Raw genomic sequence first — 20,982 nt, forward strand, 5'->3', positions numbered from 1 at the left:
TACAATTTTAGTGACTGTAGACATCACCAATCATAGACATAGACATCCGTATTTCCCCGACTGCTCATTATTACCCTGATAAATGACAGTTACATTCAAATTTAGTATATATAAAATATGATATTAATCATTGGTAATTAATAACATTCACAGAGGGTGCAGTTTATTCACAATTCTCTTCCACGTTGTTCTTTTAGAACTTCCTGAACACTTTGGAGGGATAAGGCACATCCGTGTGTAATTACTTTTTGGAGATTTATTTCATTTAGAATTAAAAAAAAAAAACATGCCCTCCATTAAAATGTAAGGCCTTTTAAATTTCAAGTATTCTTTTTTTATTATTCATTTGATTTTTAAGTACATTTTCTCCCTGTTTTGTTCATGTTTTTTTTGTGGTGCCTGATTAGTCTTATTAGTCTCAACTATGTCGCTCGCCTCTGATCAGTTTCAGTTTCTTCCTTTCCCTTGTGTCCTGTGCACCTGTTCACAATCTTAATGTCTTCAATGTGTTTGGTTCCCTGCTGTTGTTTAGTTCTCGTCAGATTCTGGTTATATGATGCGAGATGTTGTGTCATGTCAATTTTGACCATTAAAACAAGCAATTTGATTGATTTTGATCTCCCAGCACAAAACAGAAAACTTGGGTTGAAATTTAGAAACTGAGTTATATAGATGAACTAAATAGGCAATAAAAATGCTTGACATTAATGATTTCTAGATCGTAGGATATTTGTTAAATTACATTGTGTCAATTTAAATATTTGGAATTAATTACCTGGTGAATAGAGAAAATCATAAAGTTGGTGAAATGTACTCTTTGACAATGCATATTTTAACTTATCAGAAATTGATTAAATACATTTATAATCTATATTTTATATAAATCTATATAATCGCACAATTTTAAACATATATCCAAACAGGGACTTGTATAATACTCTATTGTTTGTTTTTTAATTTGTTTTTCTTTTTTTTGTTTGATTATTTAAAAACATATATATATTATTATTATTATTATTATTATTATTTCAGAATCCATACGGGGCATGTGCAAATTAATTCTGGCCAATCAGAAGCAGCCTTTCACCATTAGCCTAGCAACAAGGATGTTTTGTTTGCATCATGACGGCTCGTATTACGGCATCTTCTTGATGGACTGTATGTGTAATGACATAGATTTAAATTTACTCCTGCACTGTCGAGAACATGGAGCTTTCTGTTCATACCGGATGTGGTTTTCCTTGTTTTGTGCACTGCTGCAACCGATTAGTTGAGTTGATTTTCGGGGTTTCATCATGGAGATGTCATTCAAGATCATTTTTACATCCAGTAGTAGCACCAAATACGACCCTATGACTTTGCTTACAAATCTCCCCTGTGGAATAGCAAGTCAAGTATTAAGACAGCCATGCCCCAGCCTTCCAGCCCTCACTTTTCTTGCCCACAGTCAATTTCCACCACGGCACACTGCACACAGCTACTCAAGTGCTTCAGCCACTTGTTTTCCCAGTGGATGCCGTATTACCTGTGCTACCCTCACCATCAATCCCTCAAATGTCCCCACAGGCTCTAATCCCAGTTCCTTTGCAAAGCAGACAATTGCTCCAGTTCCCACTTCAATATCCTAGTCGACCCCAATGACCCCAGTTCTGGCTCCATAGTAGCCCAGGTCCCCAGTTCTGACTCCAGGCAATGTCAGTCCGACTTTGTACAGTACTCAGGCAGCAGGATTCGCCCAATTTCTGTTCAGTTCCTGCCCAGCTGGGTGGTTGCAGCCGTTCCACCTTTTCTCAGCCAGACCTGCACAGAACTACCGTAACTTGGTATCAGAAGCACTTTCCAGACCCTCCCCAGAAGTTTTAAGAACCCCATAATGCATGCATCTAAACTGGCTCTTTAACAGGCTCTGTCAAAGCACTTGTTCCCGCCATGTTGGTGGGCCCCCCAGAACAGGCTCTTTCTAGCTCAACCCTCTGTCTGTATGTTCTCCAGGCTCCCTTCTGCCATCCTGTCTTATTCATATTACCCATGGCTTGTCATTTATTCTCTTGACAGCGGAGCTCTCTCTGTGTGTCTCCTCCAATCATCTCCTTTTTTTCTCTGGTGTCCTCCACAGCTGTTAATAGCCTTGAAATAAATATTTAGTTTGTTCTTGTCAGATCCTCAGTATGTGTTTGCAGTGTGTGCTTCTTTTGCCCTGGGTACCTTTCATTGATTATTTTAAAAAAAAAATCTTTGGAATTTCACATCCCTTTGTTTCCTGGATTCCTTTTCTGTATTGGGATGCTACTAATGTGGTACATTCACTTGATGTCCATGCAGGCAACGTTGGTTCAGTTCCTATTCCCATCCATTTGCTCATCAACAATTTACTGCAATGAATCTACTCCAACATACCTGTTCATATCAAAATTACATAGAATAAAACAATATCAATATTAGTTTTGACTTTTACATTCTAAATTGTAAAGTACTTTATACTAATAAATTCTTTTTTTTTTAATTAAAAAAACAATCCTGTTACATTTATATTGTTTGAAAACATATGAAATTTGAGAGGACAGGCTCTTATGGTACTCGAAATATGTTCCTGGTATTAGATGCCAAAACTGGTGATACTGCAATAACTGTTGAGACTTTTCATAATTTATTTCACTGTATTCTTTTCCTGGGCATGTGCTTGTGTGTCTCTGTGTAAATTACGATGGCATGGCAATAGAGTATATACTACATGCTGGGTAATATTTGATTGACCAGTTGTTTAACATAATATCCAGGAAACCTGTCACACGCTGGTCTACTTTTAATGTCTATTGCTCTCTGATTCATAGTCAAATTAAGCAATGTTTTCATATCCATCAATGTGGTTTCTACAACATACTGATTCAGTCTCACATGATAGGGTTTTCCCAGTTCATGAAACGTTAAGGCGGAGGGTCAGTTGTTACAGTGTCTGGTTGCTATCTCCCGCAGAAACGTCAACTCACCTATTCCAACATTTATTTCTGGGAATATTAGGATGAATAAAAGTCCTCGGTAGTACGACTATGCCACCGAAATACCCCAACTGCTCTCCAGGAGCTGGAAAGCTCCCCACTGCTCCACTTTCTCACTCATGTCTGTGTTGATGATTAGGTTAAAAGCAGAGGGCACATTTTGTAAGTACTCTACATGGACATGAAAATAAAAAAAAGGGTCTTGTGTAATGTGAAATGACGTTTAAAGACAGGTTGAAGGTTGAATCTCTTGCACGTATACGTCAAACTTACTAAGTGTTTTCATATGCTCACATGCTGCTATTAATCACTTTCACTTTGGATGATAGCGAGCCATTAAATTTGCACGAGTGCAATTCCATTTTTTCGGCACAGCAAACACTGCCACTTTGTGTTTCAAAACAGACAGTGCTGCTTGAGAATCCAACTTTCAGACTAAAAGTGTTCCAAGTGGTCATGGGCAGTGATGTTATATCATGGGCATCCTACATTTTGAATAAATCAATCAAAAACAAACAATAATAAAAATAATTATTTAAAAAGATGAACAAAATTGCAAGACCTTGTAACATAAATGTCAAATTTCCCACAAACTTGCTTCAGTGCATGCTGAATTAATGTCCAATTGCAAGATTGGTTAAAGGTCAAAAGTGGAACATAATGCTATTCACAAATGTGATCATTTGTGATGTCCACTTAGAGCACTTGTGCACCTGATTTTCATCTCTGCCTTTATTCTTTGCACCAAAGTTGCTTCTACAATTCCCAGCCTTTGAAACCACCTTCAGTTTCAGATGCTGCATCCCAGCCAGAGTTTTTAAGTGGGGTTTAAAAAAAAAAAAAAAAGTAGCCTATGCATATTGATAGATCAAAGTATATCCCATTTCCTCCGATGCCCCCATGACCGGAGCTTGTATCATTCAATTAATCCTTGGCGTGACGTATTCAGGGGCAGGTACAGAGAACGGAATTGGCGAGGAAGTACGTCTATTACGCAGGTTGTCATGCATGACATCACCGTGGGCTGGCTATAAAGTCCTCTATGGGTTCATACACACAACCAGAGGAGCACTTGAGAAGCTTTGGACAACAGGACGAATCCGAAGCTTTTATTGGCTTCCCGCACTAATCGTACGCCCATCTTCTTGTTGCGCTCTGACCAGAGGAATCCCCCCTTCAGAGTAGAGTTTTGAAGATGAACTTGTCTTACTTGGTAGCTTGTGGACTTATGGTCACGTTGCTTTCGGGGAGGATGCGCGCAAAACCTTTATCTGAGGCGCAGCAGAAGGTAAGAATGTTCGCTTTGTTGAATGGGGGACGCTGATGCTGCCGCGGGGGGAATCTGCCCACTATTGATTTCTACTTCCATTTTTGCCTTTTAAGTCATACCCGCAGTTATTTCCATGAACGTTTTAAAATGTTTTTCTTCACTCCAAACGCATTTGTCTGTTCTAGTTATACCCGCGACACAATGCAACTTATCTCTTGCTGTTTGTTCGTAAAAATCACCATTACGCACAAACCAGAACTTTGTACCGCTTATAGTAGACACATCCATCCAGACCAGAGGAGCGTGCACAAAAAGCACCTGCCCCAGCGAACTAAGGCTTTAAAGGGCAAAGCGGGGGTTTGAGCTGATTGTGGGTGATATTTTGCGGCATTTGAAGACGTGTGCACATTGCTCCAACTTTAAATTTCCCATACAACGTTGTTATGCTGCTCCCGTTATCCAAAACGAGCCCTCAGGGTTGGTTTTTTTTGTTGTTTTTTTTAGTGTGTGACGTCATTAATAATCGATTTCTGATATTTGTGTGTTACAGTCTCTCAGAAGTTTGCTGGGGGACGAGCTGACGGATTTTCTGGAGGCAGAGGAGCGGGACAGGCGGGTAGATGCTGTGCGCGCTCGGATGCGCTTACTGCGAGATTTACGCATGGACACCCGGAGAGGGATGTGGGCTCGGCTGCTCAACGACCAGCCCCCACCGAGGAGACACAAATCTGGAAGCAAGAAAGGGGGTTCCGCGGCGCGGACTGGCTGTTTCGGACATAAGATGGATAGAATAGGGACCATCAGTGGTATGGGCTGCTAGTATTGGATCACAGCTATTTGACGGTGAGTGTTGACCATATCTACAATTTCATCAAATTTGCACTTCACATTACGAGCCTAATGCAGAAACACAAAAGTTATCATGGAAAAGTGAGGAGAACAGATGGAGGATGAGGCTTGAAACTGAACATCCAGAATGTGTTCAATAGGTGGTAGCCTCTCCAAATATTCCCTAACAGGTGCACTGCTTTTATATATTTTCAACACTTGACTTGTGAATCCCACTAGTTCCAGAAAAGCTATTACCTTTGGCTTCAATAATTAGTCCTATGGAACAAATTACTAATCCTACACATTTATTCTAACCCTGTCAAGGATATACATTATATTCTACTTTATGTTTGGGTTCCCATGATGTAAAAACACATCACAACCATTTTATTCGTGATGTGTTTTGTATTGTTTGTTGTTTGGTGGAGCAGTCGTTAAAGCTTACATGCTTGTTATCTTGGCTGTCAAAGACTACTACAACTCTACTCATGACAGGTCACTTCCGCTAAAAAGCCAAGGAAGCTATTTGAAGTGATATGTAGGATACATTCCAGGTTGGTTTCTGGCAAGAAAAATTCCCACCATTACTAAATAATAAAGTAGAAAGAAAGGTGGTGGTTGCAGCAACACTGGAGCCATCTCCTAATAGGAATGTGTCTTATGCCACATTTTGAAATGATTATTGCGGAAATAAACTAAGTGACTCACCTGTACAGTAAGTCATCATTGTAATATAATGGGGTGTGTGTATATCTGATCATGTAACACCCACCAGTCCTCCCATGAATTTCAAATGCATTACATTTGTCAGCTCTTGTGTCTTCTCCTCTCGTGAAAATGAAAGTATTCAGTCACTTTGTAATATGTAACAATGAATATAGCAATGCAATGAGTTGACACCACTAACATTTCATCTCTTCTCTTTTCCCCAGATCTCTGAAGGATGAGTTTGGAAAAGATCATTTTGTTCTCACCTGAAGGGGAAAGAAAAAAAAAACTCAACAAGTGTCAGATTTTCTGTATGAAAGTCATCATGACCAGTATAAAAAGAGACTGAGACTGACAGTGCTACAAAAACCTCATATAAATATATCTAATAAGTATGCAGTTACCTGTATATAAAGAGATATATACCATAAAAAATCTTCAGACAAGGTGTAAAAACTACCAACTGCAAAGCTGTATATTGTCGCTACTGTACATTCATGTACTACATCTTCCCCCTACAAAAATGTATTTATGTTAAGAACTATTTATATGTTTATAAAAAAAAAAGAGGTATTTATAAATGAGTTTTATTTATGTAACATTTCGAAAAATGATACAAACTGCAGGTCAATTGTGTTTGTAACTTTTTTTCTTTTGTCTCAGTTGTGATTGTTTTCAAAAACGATAAAAAAGAAAGAATATCCCATGTGCACATGTGTGTGTGTGTTCTCAGGCTTTTATGTGCTGCAGGAAATTATCCAACTTCATTTAAGTTCCCTAAAAATTCCTTTTTTTTTTTTTTCATTAAAAATGATCGTAATTAGTCAAGTCAAGGATTTGATGTAGTATCGTGAGTGACAAGCAGAACAATTCAATGTTCATCCACCAGATGGCAGAAGGTGGTTTGTTCCCTTTTGTCACCCACATACAGTTACCCTTTTAATATCATTTGACACGTTTTAGATTTGCTGAGTTAACACTAAATAATGTAACACTTTGAAAACTAACACATTTACACATGCTTACCTAATAAGGGGCATGTAGCGTTCACTTTTTTACATTGTAAAAAGTGTACAGTGCAGTGATGCTGTCCAAGCACTTAATGTGTAATACTGGGGCCTTCCATTGGAGGGCAGACTGAATCTGAGGGAGCAATAAAACACCAGTTAAATTTGATAATCCTATAATGAGTTTTGTATTTATCAGGTTCTAAATAATTCCAAATAGCAAAGTGAAATGAAAAAATAATCCTTTAAAGCACGTGGCTAAACCTGGAATAATTTTACTTTTATTTATAGTGTAGAGAGGGTGAATAGTCTGCACAGTATCTGCCCTGCGCTTGACAGAACGGTAACTTGTCCAATTTGTAATCTTGCCTGTAAATAAATTGAAATAGACTTCAACTACACCAAAAAAATGTATTGATGGATGTTGAGAGGAGTTTGATGTCCACTCTACACAGTATGTGCAGAGATCAAGAGTTGAGCAATGCATAACGCAATACTGCCTCGGTGTGGTTTAGATGGTTAATTACTCAAACATAATATTTGTGTAGCATCTGAAGGGTGACTTGAAATCCAACGATTCAAACCCTGAGTTAGATGCACGCCCAAACTACGAATGGTATACATAATGACAGTCGTTATGGTGCCTTTGTCTATCAATGAGTTGGTGGGTGGAAACTCATTACCATTCGATTCCACTGTAAAAGGGCCACGGAGGTGCCTGCAAGCCAAATGAGGTCATGTATACATCTAAATGGTGAAAGCAGAATTGCTGAGTCTTTTTTGGAATGGAGGATAGGATGCCATTGAATGTGGAAGATAAGTAGTTTAGTAACGCCCCTGTTATGCTTACCGACTGTGTTCCCACCTTCATGTACAGTAGATGGCCTTTCTCACTCTTATTTCAAAACAACTTTCTTCTTTGTCCAAAAAATGCACACTTTTAGTCCTCAAAAGGGTGTTGTTTCTCTTTCAGGTGCAGGTCAACAGCATGAATTAATGAAGCCCTGTTTGGATGAATGGCAAAATATCCAGAAGAGTCCAGTTGCAATTTAACGCTTCAAAAACCCCAAAACATTTCATCAGTAATCTGGGTATTACAATCCTAACCAGAACGTGGGATCAGGATCTCATATACTGGTTTAAAATAATCGATTTCTTATTTTAATTTTATCCACACAGATCTGATCCAGACTAAATGCTCTAAAATATGGGTGAAGGCCCACCTTTACTACTACTCTGACTTATCTGGGCCAGAGACCCTAACCCTAAATTATTTCATGTCATTATAAACGTGTAGATTTTTGCATGATCTACCAACAGTAATTTGCAACAAACCATCCATGCAAGAACAATCCAGTTCAACACAATTGTACAACTTCAACTAGCGAACATGTGCTATATATTGAAACCACGTGGTCTTTAAGACAGCTGCATTTGGTCCCCCGCATGGCCACATGTGAAATGCAGCCTGAACGAAATTCACCAAAATGGTTGCCTTACAGAAGTAAAAGATTCATTTCAAACTTTATTTATTTTCGTACAACAACCACTAGTCTAACTTGAATTATTTAAATGTAATAAATATCAAATAGTTGGTCATGGGGGGGAAAAAAAATGCATTCTCCATGAAGGCGAAGTGCAGGCGCGGTTCAAAGAAACTCCTGTCTGATTGGACGACACAACACATGTGGGAGGACCTCTCGTGAACGCGCTTACTAAGAGAGTAAGGAGCGCGTCCGTTTCTCTGTCTTTCCTGCGCAGTGCCTCATCGTGTCGGCACAACCACGTGCATCCAGTAGTTATTTGCTTGGTTCTTTTCTACGTCCTGTTCATCGAAACACACACGCTATCACGATGGTGAAGTTAGCGAAGGTAAGGCAACCTAAAATTCCTTTAAAAAAAAAAAAAATTAAAAAAACGTTTTCATTACGAGTCCCGCGCACGAGGCCTTAATGTTGTAGTCGTGTCTTTTCAGAAATGCAATTATAATCTGCGGGAAGTTACATTTCACCTCTGCCAGTAAATGTTGTATCGAATAAAACCCATGTCGAATGCCGGGCACGAACCATGAAAATGTGATATAATTGCAATAAAAAGAGCGCATCTTCCTCGATTTTGAGCGGCCATGTTGTCTTCCTCATGGCTGCTTGTGCGGCCTGCTAACAGTTAGCCATTCAAGATGGCTTACATGCGCGTCCCCGTCTCCATCCTGCAATTTCGGTGCAAAGATTAACTCTGTTTACTGCCCAATTTGTGTCGTTCGACTCCGATGCCGCACATATCTTTTAATAATATCTTAATATATTTGAGGAAAATGTTAAACGTTTGCATTTACACGAGGGTTAGCCGATCTCATGTATTACGGTGGCTTTTCTCTGACGTCAGTCGTTGCGAGGTGTTTTCTTTATCCTGCTTTGTTGTTTAAATTTTAGCGCCATCTTTCAAAGTATTGCTTTGCTACACAACAGATGATTTATTCCAGCATGGTTTGAATGTCTTTACACGTTAGCTTAAATGCTAACGGACACATCGGCAGTTTCCCACGTGGGTTCAGCGCCTCCATCGTCACACACACGAGGCAGAACATGCGTCGCCCACGCCAGACCGCCAAACCTATAGAATAGAATACATTATAGTATATTGAATCTAAACATTTATGTACAATATTCAATTTTACGAAGATTTCTAGCACAGTAATTCTATTATTTATCTATACTATATCTAGTATTTATTATAATTCTGCATACCAACCGGTTTGAATGAAATACCTTTGAATGAAAACTTTTTTCCCCCCCCCCCCCTAATTCTAGGCAGCAAACAAACAAGCAAACCAGAAGAAAAAAGCCCCTCCACCTCCCAAAGAAGTGGATGAAGAATCAAGTGAAGAGGACAGTGAAGAGGAGGAGGAGGAGGTATGGTAACATTTCTTCACTCTATTTGTCGTGAATATTTTGTCAGAGAATTAACCACTTGCCTAATTGTCACATTTTACAGACTCCGCCACCAAAAGTGGTGAAAAAAGCTACACCGGCTAAAGCTGCCAAGGTTAATGCCAAAAATGGCCAAGCTGCCAAGAAAGCTAAAAGTGAGGATGATGAAGATGAGTCTGGTGAGTTATTTTACATGCCAAAAAAAAGATGTAAGGGATAACGGAAGCCTCGTGCTTTACCACCTAATATTTGTAGTAGAAAAAAATCTTGGATGTTCATATTCTCTATCCAGAGTCTGCAGGTATGTCCTGCAAGGTTGTTTTAATATGTACCCACCCTCCATTTCTTGACTCGTATGTGGTTATCAGTACTCATGCGTGTAATGTACGGAGGAAAAGTAACCTACAGCGCTATGTCTTCGGTGCTGGTGTGTTTCATTGTCCACCAGTTCTATCCTCAATCGCTGTTACATGAAAAATGCTTTAAAGATAACATCTTATGTTGCGCCCGGTTTGGGGAAATTTCTAATTTGTCGTGTTTGTAGATGAAGAGTCTGAAGAGGAGCCCCCACCACCCAAGAAAGGGGCTAAGCCTGCTGCAAAGGCACCTGCCAAGCAATTGAAAGCCAAACCTACAAAGGAGCCTTCAGATGATGATGATGAAGATGATGACGACGATGATGACGAAGAATCTGAGGAAGAGGCCCCTCCTCCAAAGGCTGCAAAACAAGTTGCTAAGCCAAAAGCTAAGCCAGCTAAACAGGAGGAAGAAGATGAGGAGGAGGAGGAGGATGAAGATGGTAAGCAAATGCAATTTCTTAAGATTTGGGGTATTTTGCAAGTGATGATCAAAGGGACTTAATACTGACATTGAACTGTATGATGTCACCTTATTTATTTATCTGACGCATTGTTAACATGTGATTTTATGCTTGGCCCCTACATTGTCCAAATGGCTGAAAAACCTTCTGTGGTTTCAGAATCAGATGAGGAAATGGACACAGCACCTGCTCCAGTAGCTGCCAAAGCAAAGAAGGCGGGCATGGTAAAAGCTAAGGAGGAGTCTGAGGATGATGACGAGGAGGATGAAGACGAGGAGGAGGATGAAGACGACGATGAGGATGACGAGGCAGAGGGTGGGTTATGACATTGAAATGTAATGTTTGAAACAGGTTTTAAGTGTTGCAATTGCCCCCTTTTAAATCTAATAAGCGATTTGCAAACATGGAGAACGGAAGGGATCATGTTACAAAGGTTAAAGGTGTCTGAGTAAATTCAGCTTTCATGACTCTTATTTTCATTGTGGTTTTTGCCCAACAAATTAAATCTCTGGGGGCTGGTTTCAAAATATTGTTTAACTGGACAAACCCATCTGACTTGGGCAATCAGAAAGCCTGAAAGCTAAGTCTTTGACCTTAATTAACAGACGCCCCGGCAACTCCTGCGAAGAGGAAGGCTGGCGCCAAGAAGGACACGCCTCCTGCCAAGAAGGCAAAGTCTGATGGAGAAGGTAAGCATTTTCTAACTTGCTGATTAAAATGTCTTTTTTAGGCATGTCATTTTGACAATGGTGAATGTTGCTTGTACTAATTATCATTCTAACTTGTGTATTAAGGTTTCAGTCTGTATGTTGGCAACTTAAACCCAAACAAAGAGTTTGATGAAATCAAAGACGCAATGAGGAAATTCTTCTCCAAGAATGACATTGAGGTTGCGGATGTCCGGTTAGGTGCATCCAAGTAAGACATTCTATTGCAAATTCAATTAACAGGTTCAATTCAGAAATCTTGTTTTTATTCTAGAAACATTTCTTCTGGTGGTCTACGAGTAAACGGATCCAAATGTCCTGTTCAAAACCGTTTTGACAGAATTGCGACAAAAATTAATTTTTGCACCACGTTTACCTAGACGTAATTTCCAGCGTGTCATTTTGATTGTCTCGCCTGTTTTTCAACAGGAAATTTGGCTATGTGGAATTTTCAAGTGAGGAAGACATGGAAAAGGCAATGGAACTCAACGGCAAAAAGGTTCTGGGCCAGGAAATCAAGATAGACAGGCCCAAAACCAAGGGGGCGACCCCCCAGGATTCCAAGAAAGGTATCACTGGTGCCCACTAGAATCACATTAGGATGACATTATTGACCATGTTGATTTTGTGTTCTTAGACAGGGACTCGCGGACACTTTTTGTCAAAAACCTTCCCTTTGCTATCACTGCTGATGAATTAAAGGAGGTTTTTGAAGATGCGGTTGATGTCAGGGTGCCATTAGGCATGAACGGAACTGGGAGAGGGTAAGAGCGTTTGCTAAAGACTTGGTAAATGTAGCTACTTACGTGTAAAATAAATGTTTATTTCACCTTACAATTCCCGCCTCCCTTTCAGAATTGCCTATATAGAGTTCAAAAGTGAGGCTGATGCAGAGAAGACTCTGGAAGATGCACAGGGTTCCGAAATTCAGGGGAGGTCCATTGTTCTCGACTATGTAGGAGAAAAAAGCCAAAAAGTATACAATGCGTTTGCAGGTAAATGCACAGCAGATTGCTTTTCCTTGTGTAAACTTGGTGTTGAATATAGCGGAGAAAGGAGCATCTACTCGGTTGGTCTAACATGCATTTTTGTTTCTTTCAGGAGCTCCACCCTCCAAAACACTATTGGTGAACAATCTATCCTTTGGCGCCACCGAAGAGACCCTGCAGGCTACGTTTGAGAAGGCAGTTTCCGTTAGAATCCCACAGAGAGATGGTAGACCCAAAGGGTAAGCAAATCATTTGGTAATGTCCAGTATGCCGTTTTTCTGCACCTTCCTTCTCATGAGCTCCTCACAATCTTGCCATGATTGTGCCTGGATTCGTAAGAGAAGCAGAGCTATTGCACGGGTTATGCAGGTTTACCCCAGTCATGTGGGGGGGTGACTGCGCATGTTTGCTGTGCTACAGTGTTTTAACGCGTGGTGACCTAGTGTCGTTTGAAACTGGTGAGCTCAATTTGTCTTATCTTCCACAGGTTTGCATTTGTAGAGTTTGAAAGCCTAGATGATTCAAAGGAAGCCTTTGACACAATGAACAACACAGAGCTTGAGGGTCGCACAATAAGGCTTGAATTTAGCCAGGGCAGCAGGCCAGACGAAGGTAGGTCTTCAAACGGGATACTTGGCTTTTGTGCTAGGTCAAATATGATGAAAACTTCATCTTCTGAAACTCTGATGAGTTCAATGATAGTCAAGTGCTGATCTTGTTTAACACTGTAGCTTGCTGCTTGTCTTCATTCTAAGGTTAAATGAGACTAACAATTTTGTACTATGTTTTTTTTTTTTTTTTAATCAGGTCCAACAAAGACGCTCTTTGTCAAGGGTCTCTCCGGAGATACCACGGATCTAACCCTTAAGGATGCATTTGACACCGCAGTGGGTGCTAGGATTGTCATGGACCGAGATTCGGGGGTTTCGAAGGGGTATGTTAAGTCTGCTTCGACACTTTCCTGGCCCACTGTGATAGTAATGTTAGAAGTTGGAGCAATGTGTGCGGTATGTGCTCCAGGACTAAAGTGAACTGGTTTCTTTTTTAGCTTTGGCTTTGTGGACTTTGATAACGAGGATGACTGCAAAGCAGCCAAGGAGGCTATGGACCAAGGTGAAATCGACGGGAGCAATGTGACCTTGGCCTATGCCAGGCCCAAGGGAGAAGGTGGCTTCCGTGGCGGGCGCGGCGGAGGTGGTTTTGGCGGTGGCAGAGGAGGGCGTGGCGGATTCGGCGGCGGGCGTGGCGGCGGTGGCTATGGCGGCCGCGGAGGAGGATTCGGCGGCAGAGGAAGAGGAGGTCCTCGTGGAGGCGGGCGTGGACGTGGCGGCGGATTTGGGGGTAAATACATTCCGTTTTGGACTTAGTTATCTTGTCAAACAAATAGTTCATGTTACCCTGTAGTGTGTTTAGGATTGAAATTTTCTGACAGACTATTATCTTTTTAGGTGGACGCGGTGGTGGAGGATTTGGAGGCAAGCCCCAGGGGAAGAGAATTAAGTTTGATGATTAAATTGATCTTTTTTTCTTTTTTTTTTTTTTTTTACTTCATGGACTCTGGTTTAATCTGTTTTCAGAGCTTTTGGACATTCCAAAAAGCATCCTTAAATATTTAACTGTAAGCGGGCATTTTAGCCCTTGTATTTAGAATCCGCCAGCTTCACCTACCCTCCTGTGCCAATATGGCGCTGACCTTTCAACTCGCTCGAGTACTGAATGTCCTGAGTAATATAACCTGTACCCATAAACCTGTTTAGTTTGTAATTCTAAAAGAGGGACTGGGTCTGGCAAAACAAGTTTGCTGTGAAAACTGAGGCTAGTCCTTCTCCCCCCTTCTCTCCCTCCGATACATACATACATGTGTAAATTAAACTGCTTGTATAATTTCTATTTTACCATTTTGTAAAAAAAAAAAATACACTTGTATCCACTTGGTTTTGTTTTAGTTTGCTTTAGTCTTACTGTAATGTGTAAAGCATTTTGATAGGATTTGAATCTCCAAGAGTTTAGTGTTATGGCGCCGGAATATTCATGTTTATCGGGATGCGTGATGAGTTTGGAGAAAGACTGCACCTCAATTGTGTAACATGTTTGTAGTGTTGACTGTTTCCCATTTGAGAATACAATTGTCTCGAATAAACCTTCAAGGTGGTGATTTTTAACCGAGTGGTCATTTCACTGTTAATTTTTTTATCATTTCAAATATCAACACTGACTTGGGTGCAACTAGGCTTGCACTCAATGTTTCACGAGAATGCAAGTTAAAACCTTTCTCTATTTACATGCAATACGAGATTACTTAAACTAAACTATTGATTTTGAAATGCAAACTGAGAAGTGGTTGTTTTTCCTCATGTGTGAATTTTGTCCTCTAGGGGGTAGTCAAACGACAGCTGAGGGCTCTAGTTGGTCTAATAATTGCAATGTGACTCGTTTTAAAAGAACCATGACAGCACAATGGGACTCTTAAAGCGTAAGCAGACTTAGCATTTCTTGATACAGATTTAGTTTACCTTGCCCAGCTTTACCATTTCCTGATACAGATTTAGTTTACCTTGCCCAGCTTTACCCAATTCCATAATGTTTGATGCTTGCTGTGATGTGCTTGAACTATCTGGTCACGTGATACTTGTGTCAGTGCTTTACTAATTACTAGTCTTGGGAAAATTTAAGATTAAACTAGCGATTAAATACACTACAAAGACTATACTAATGTAACATAGTGAATGAATAATTATGACCGAATACAGTTCTGCAAGTAAAGAATGCTTTTCATTTGAACTCAAGTTCTTAACATTCTCACTTCTCCTTGTACCAACAAAGTAATTCTTCTGTGGGCCTTTAAGAAAAGATTGAGTGGTAGTGTGAAAGACTGCTGTGCCCTCCAGCCAACCTATTAACCAAACTGACAGAAGACTCCCCCAATTCTTGTCAACAAACATGGTGCTGATCACCAGGCTACTTTGGAAACCTGGGTGTGTGGTTTGAATGGAATAGCAGCGCTTGAGTGGCAAATTTACCCTGGAAGATTGATAAGAATTTCCACAGGGATAATGATATCTAATTGCTGTTTCCACCAGGTTTAAAAAAATAAAATCATTCCCTATTTTAGTTATCACATCTGGAAATGATGCATGTAGAATGTAAAGGCTGTAATCTCGATAGCTTAAATAGTTTAAATTAAACGGTGCCCTAGGGAAACATCTGTATTATTTAGAGCCAAGACAAAAACTGCTGATGGAGAACATATTTACAATACAAAAAAATAATTGCTGGCATTAAAATGGGATATTTATTTACACTTTCATATTCACATATAGAATATTGCTTAACATCCACTCCCCAATACAGTTATCATGGATTCCATGCTTTAAAATTAAACATCAACCCCACATTTGACACCCATTGGTCAAGGACAGGACTCTTAAATTAACATCTTACATATTTGTACCGTTAATAATTTTAGTAGAGGCTCATAATGTAAACCTTTTTTTTTTTTTTTAAATACCAACAATCCCAGTACTATAGAGTAGCAGATGTCCACAGCAGTCACATTCTTTGCCAAGTGCAATACAAAAATGGATTCAAATGTTTATGCTTGTCCAAATAAAGAGCACTGGTAATTTGATGTTATAGGCTGATTGACTTTTAGCCACACTTCCTACACCCAGATAAAAAATAGCGGATCATTTAAGAAGGATTTGTTTCTTTGGACAGGCATAAACATTCATGTTTACTTAGAGATCACATTTGTGGGTTTATCATCAGTTACATCATTGACCAATTCGACAATTCATTAATTATGCTAAAAGGCCCACGGTGGCACTGAGCACCAAGCTAGGGCCAATATCTCAAAGATCACTTTACTACGTCTTCTTTTGTGTTTCCATTGTGATGCCATAGGTTAGGTCACAATTTCCCACTCTATAAGTCAGGGAATTTTAAAGAACCTTTTTGCAGAGCTGGCAAATGCTGTCCCAATTTTTTCTCCACAGAAAGGAGAATATACATCGCTTGGCAATTTCAGCAGAGATCAACATTCAGCTAACGTTCTAGACGCTTGGTCCATTCCCTCGTCCTCGTCGAGCTATAGGATCTCAACTTTCTGCGAGCATACCAGGTCACTGTTGACCAAATTCCACATGTGTCGAAGTTCCGACGGAAGAAGTTTGTGAACCACAATCATGCTCCTAAAGAAACAAGGTTCTCTGTTCAACTTACTGCTCTTGTTTTTCACCAGGCCAAAGGTCTTAAAGGCGTTGTGTTTTATCGGAGTGACCTGAAGCACCTCCAGGCACATACCCAAGAAGACGTCATCAATGGGGTACAACTCCAAGGTGTCTGCCACCCAGTGAAGCCTCCGTGCTACCTTTCCATCCATCAGAAAACCTCCTCCGCCAGCATATGGTGGGTAATGAGACTTGTTGTACAGAGCTTGCGGGATGTAGTATTTGTTTTCCTTTCTACGGATCGGCTTGGCCTTAAAAATCACATCCCCAACAAATAGATTCCTCACATGGCCCGAACTGTCGAGGAACTCGAAAATGTTCTCCACGTTGACGAAGACGTCGTCGTCCCCTTTAAAGATGTAACGAACCTTCGGGCAGTAGGTGTGGAACCATTTGAGGAAATGAGTCTCCTTCAGGGTGAGATTAAAAAAGCTATCCAAGAAACCCCACTGAAGGATATCGCCGTAGATGTGGTTCTCATACTCCACAAGCTTCTGATGGTTTGCCCTTTCCACACGGTTGGATGGTTGAGCAAGAAGGAAAAGGGTCTTTATCCTCTTGCCGTTCAACACTCGCTCCTTTCCCCAAGTTTTCCGAATGACCTCTCTACGGTCATATTGGGTCGCCACCGACTTGATCACCATGAGTAAATATATCTCCCCTGAGCACTTCTCAGGATGGTTGAGGAGCATTGGAAAGTAACGACAGTGTCGATAAAGCATGAACTGCTTGAAATTTTCCTCCAAGCCCCGAAACCAATCCTGGTTTGAGAAGTTGAGATTGGCGCTACAGTTGGAGTTGGTTACACCCCAGGTTGTGGGAGGTTTTTCTTCAGTGACACGGGATTCCTGGGTGGTTGACCGAGCAGGTGGAAAAAGCCGGTGTTTGCTCGTCCTCCAAAAACTCGTTATTTTCTGAGAGGAACGTAAAGCCCTCGATTGGGCTCCGTCCGAGGCATCCATGCGAGCCAGCCTCTCGAGTTGGGACTGAGCCACCATGTTGATGCTTCCCCTATGGACAAGAGTCAGTGCCACCACCGCAAGGCAGAACATGACAGCCACACTCTTGTACACCTTCCAGCGATCTCTGTTGTTCATCCTGGACAAGACAAGGAAGACAAAGCAATACGTTTCAGTCCAGTGCATTGTATTTTTATTTTTTTATATATATATATATTTTAAACCGTGTCCTTTCTTGAATTGGTTTTATGCCTATGTGCGGCAACCTTGCGTGTCCTGAAAGGCACCTTATAAATAAAATGTTTATTATTATTATTATGTTTTTAAATATTTCCATTGAACAAGAAAGAACTGTAAAAACAAGCGAAGTCAGGTAAAACCACAAAAATAATGGACTGCAGCCAGACACTCAAGGCATTGTTTTAGCTAAAACTCATTTACTGCCATTGACAAGTGGCTATTTAGTTTTTTGTTGTTGTTTTTTTTAAATAATTGGGATTTGTATGAGAGTGCCTGATGCTACTCCACTGTACATTTCATACTTGGAAACAACTTTACTGATGGACAACCGATGGTAGTTCTTTCTTTTTTCCTTCATTTTTTTAAACTTTGCTAGAAGATAACAAAACAGCTGTTTAAGAATGTGACTATTGATACCTAAAGAAAATTCAATGGGTGAATAGGCTAAACTGTCAAAAATAGCCATTTATTCATTTGCATTTTCTCTAGGAGTAAAAAAAAAAAGTTTAGTTGCCATGACCCCATATTCCATTCTTACGTATACATTTTCATTTGTGTAGCCAACAAATCAAAGAATGTGTTTCATTTATACTGTACTCATTTTCAGTTTGTTGTTTTTTTTGGCGTGCAAACAATAAATGTCACATAATGAATACTGAAAATTGACCCCGCCCCTGCCCATTATTCCATTTTTGATGGTGAATTTTTATTATGATGACAATAAGTGCCAGAATAAAAACTATTCATTTGTATGGTATCACTTTTGTAAGAATTTCTAATTGTCACGTTTCCATCATATCATGCCAGGGCTCGTTGCGCTCTCCAAAGACACTCCCTATATGAGACCTTAAACTCTTTAGTTTCAAATTAAAATTCACTTCCGTTTAAATTTGATTTAAATCCAGTTCTACCCATCATTCCAAAAAACACTTACATTGTGCACGGGTCTGTGGAGTTGTCGAGGTAATGTAAGGAAACAAAGCAGTTAACTCAGCGCAGAAAAGTCTGGAAGAAGATGATCAAAATCCTTTCCATGAAAAGTCTTCTTGCAACTTATTGCAAACACAAAGACAAATGAAAGAAGTTTGTGTTTGGTGCAGCTGCATACTCCGCTTACTCGCCCCTCCGACTTGCCTTTTCAACACGCACCCATTACGCGCACCGCATGCGCGCATACGTCACACGAGAAAAGCCCACCCAACCAGAACAGTGCAAACAAATGACAATTCATCAATATTTTATGAAGCATCTTCTGATATTATCGGGACAAAAAATGATATTATATTTCTTTTGTCTGAAAACTCAATTGGCTTCTTTCATTTATAACATCAAATATAGCAATTGTGGCCATGTTTAGAATACCAACAATAATAATAACAACAATAATAGTAATCCATCATTCCATCTATTATCCTAGCCTCTCAACTTGAGCGTGTGCGGATTCGTTTCATAAATGTAACTGATAAAAGTCAAAGTCTGCTTTATTGTCAATTTCTTCACATGCCAAGACACACAAAGAAATCAAAATTTTGTTTCCCTCTATCCCACGGTGACAAGACATATTACAAAACATTCAAGAAAAACAACACCAAAAGTCAAAACAAGAAGGCACATACAATGAATAAATAAGAGCGATGAACAACAAGAAATAAATAAATAATGAAATAAATAAGAGCAAAAATGGAGCAAGTGTGCATACAGCAGACGGCAGAAGATCAATTTAATCGGATGTCATATTGGGATTTCCATTACACGTGCGTCACAATGACTGACTTAACTATTATTCTTCGATAAGGAGTGGTCAGCGTGCTGTGACATCAGCAAGAGGCCTGCCGTTAATGAGCAGTGACTGTGCAAACTCCCAAAGTTTTTACGAGCCTGTAGACCTTTCTTGGTCACTGTGTGATTTAGGCTTATACTGGGGGTTAGGTTTGGGGCAGGGCTATTCAATTACGAATGCAGTGGGGTCAAATTTTCAAATTAAGAAATATAGCCAGGCCATGCACAGTTGATAATAAATGATTTCGAAATCAATATAGATGGTTTTCATGATCAATGTTACGTTTCAAAGTTCTCATCCTCTCCCAGTATCTTGTCACTACTCCTGTTTTTGGCACTGCTAACAAGATTTCAAATTAGCAGTGTGACAAAAATGGTTGAATTATTTTGCATTCTTTTTCATTTGTTTAATCTGAGATCAAAACATAAAGCAATAATGACAAGCACAATACCGGGACCAACAGTGGTCTTCCGCTGCTTTGTCAACTCGAAAGGACAACATGTGTTTGAAAATAGGAATTTTCTCAATCTGAACATAGCTGTGATCCAAATGGCCCCCTTCCTATCCTTCTCTCTATTTCCTGCATCCAACAAGTTATCCTTCTCAGGGCCATGTGCATCCTGTTGCCTGCCGACGCTGCTTTTTCCCGTTTGGATTTTTCTCCCCCCCCCCCATCTCCTGCAGCTGCGAAGCGGTGACATTGTTCATCGGTGACGGCCCACAGCCACACAAGTTCCTCATCAAGAATCTGCATGGCAGCCAATGTGGCTTTTCTTCACCTCCATGAGGCATTTTAGCACCCCTCTGCTCTTTGTTTGGCTTTTATAGCTCGCGTACGTCAGTCAGCTTGCTTTCCTACAAGCGCAGGAGCTTATTTTTACTTTAAAAGATGTTAATGGATATAAATATTTCCAAACATTGTTGTTCACGTCACTCTACAAATACACATTCAAGACAGGGTTAATAATTAGTGAACAGATTCCTTATTTGAGAAAAATTGCTCAATTTTAAACAGGTAGAATGACTTGGTTGACATCTGACCTTGCTACGTCTCCACCAGCTTTTTCATCTTTTGTTGTTTACACCAGAACAATAAAGATATCAAGGTGAACAGCAATGAAAGAAAAAAAAACAGGTTGTTAATATGAAGTGGAAATTTCCATCTTTTAGCCCACAGGAAATTTACCCTGATGCTATTGTTGTGTTAAGCCCACCTGAGAGGATTACCTGAACTCCGTCAGGTGTGTTGCACTCAAGAGGCTCACCATGAAGGAATTTTTACTGCTGAGCTGGGGGCGTGTGAGGGGGGGGGGGGCGGACATGCTCGAGGGTATACCGACCCCCTTTTCCATTCAGCCATCAAGTGAGGATGTTCATGTCTGACAATTAAGAACAGAGAGATACCAGCCTCTTTCCCCAAACACCCCGAGGCATGGACTGATGTCATACACACACCAAAAAAAAAGGTTCCCATCCTGTGTGCACAAGTCCTCATTGGTAAGTTGATGCGGTGGCC

At 40.2% G+C, this 20,982-nt stretch overlaps 3 protein-coding genes and 1 non-coding gene across 4 annotated transcripts; 3 read left to right on the forward strand and 1 right to left on the reverse strand.

Moving 5' to 3' along the window:
- The first annotated feature begins 4,083 nt into the window (after positions 1-4,083).
- nppc (natriuretic peptide C) lies at positions 4,084-6,455 on the forward strand. Its single transcript, XM_085928262.1, has 3 exons — positions 4,084-4,284; positions 4,817-5,109; positions 6,030-6,455. Exons 1-2 carry the CDS (start codon positions 4,192-4,194, stop codon positions 5,084-5,086), a joined length of 363 nt encoding a protein of 120 aa, XP_085784388.1. The 5' UTR covers positions 4,084-4,191; the 3' UTR covers positions 5,087-5,109; positions 6,030-6,455.
- A 2,061-nt stretch (positions 6,456-8,516) lies between these two features.
- nucleolin (nucleolin multifunctional protein) lies at positions 8,517-14,420 on the forward strand. Its single transcript, XM_085928113.1, has 15 exons — positions 8,517-8,684; positions 9,623-9,724; positions 9,807-9,921; positions 10,287-10,541; positions 10,722-10,877; positions 11,168-11,251; positions 11,357-11,480; positions 11,699-11,838; positions 11,907-12,033; positions 12,125-12,264; positions 12,371-12,497; positions 12,746-12,870; positions 13,066-13,192; positions 13,307-13,599; positions 13,707-14,420. The coding sequence occupies exons 1-15, from the start codon at positions 8,667-8,669 to the stop codon at positions 13,769-13,771; spliced, it is 1,998 nt and encodes a 665-aa protein (XP_085784239.1). The 5' UTR covers positions 8,517-8,666; the 3' UTR covers positions 13,772-14,420.
- On the forward strand, positions 10,079-10,216 carry LOC147046934 (small nucleolar RNA SNORA57). Its single transcript, XR_015068066.1, has one exon. It is a non-coding gene; the product is annotated as a small nucleolar RNA SNORA57 (small nucleolar RNA).
- Positions 14,421-15,536: 1,116 nt separating the features above from the next.
- Positions 15,537-18,757, reverse strand: b3gnt7 (UDP-GlcNAc:betaGal beta-1,3-N-acetylglucosaminyltransferase 7). The gene is made up of 2 exons (XM_085928178.1): positions 18,621-18,757; positions 15,537-17,585 (listed from the first exon to the last, which is right to left on the reverse strand). Coding segments are annotated over exons 1-2 (1,242 nt in total). The 5' UTR covers positions 18,623-18,757; the 3' UTR covers positions 15,537-16,345.
- Between the last annotated feature and the right edge of the window lie 2,225 nt (positions 18,758-20,982).

This window comes from Syngnathus leptorhynchus, chromosome 13 (genome assembly GCF_054491065.1).
Source record: "Syngnathus leptorhynchus isolate UIUO chromosome 13, UIUO_Slep, whole genome shotgun sequence".
Lineage (NCBI taxonomy): Eukaryota > Metazoa > Chordata > Actinopteri > Syngnathiformes > Syngnathidae > Syngnathus > Syngnathus leptorhynchus.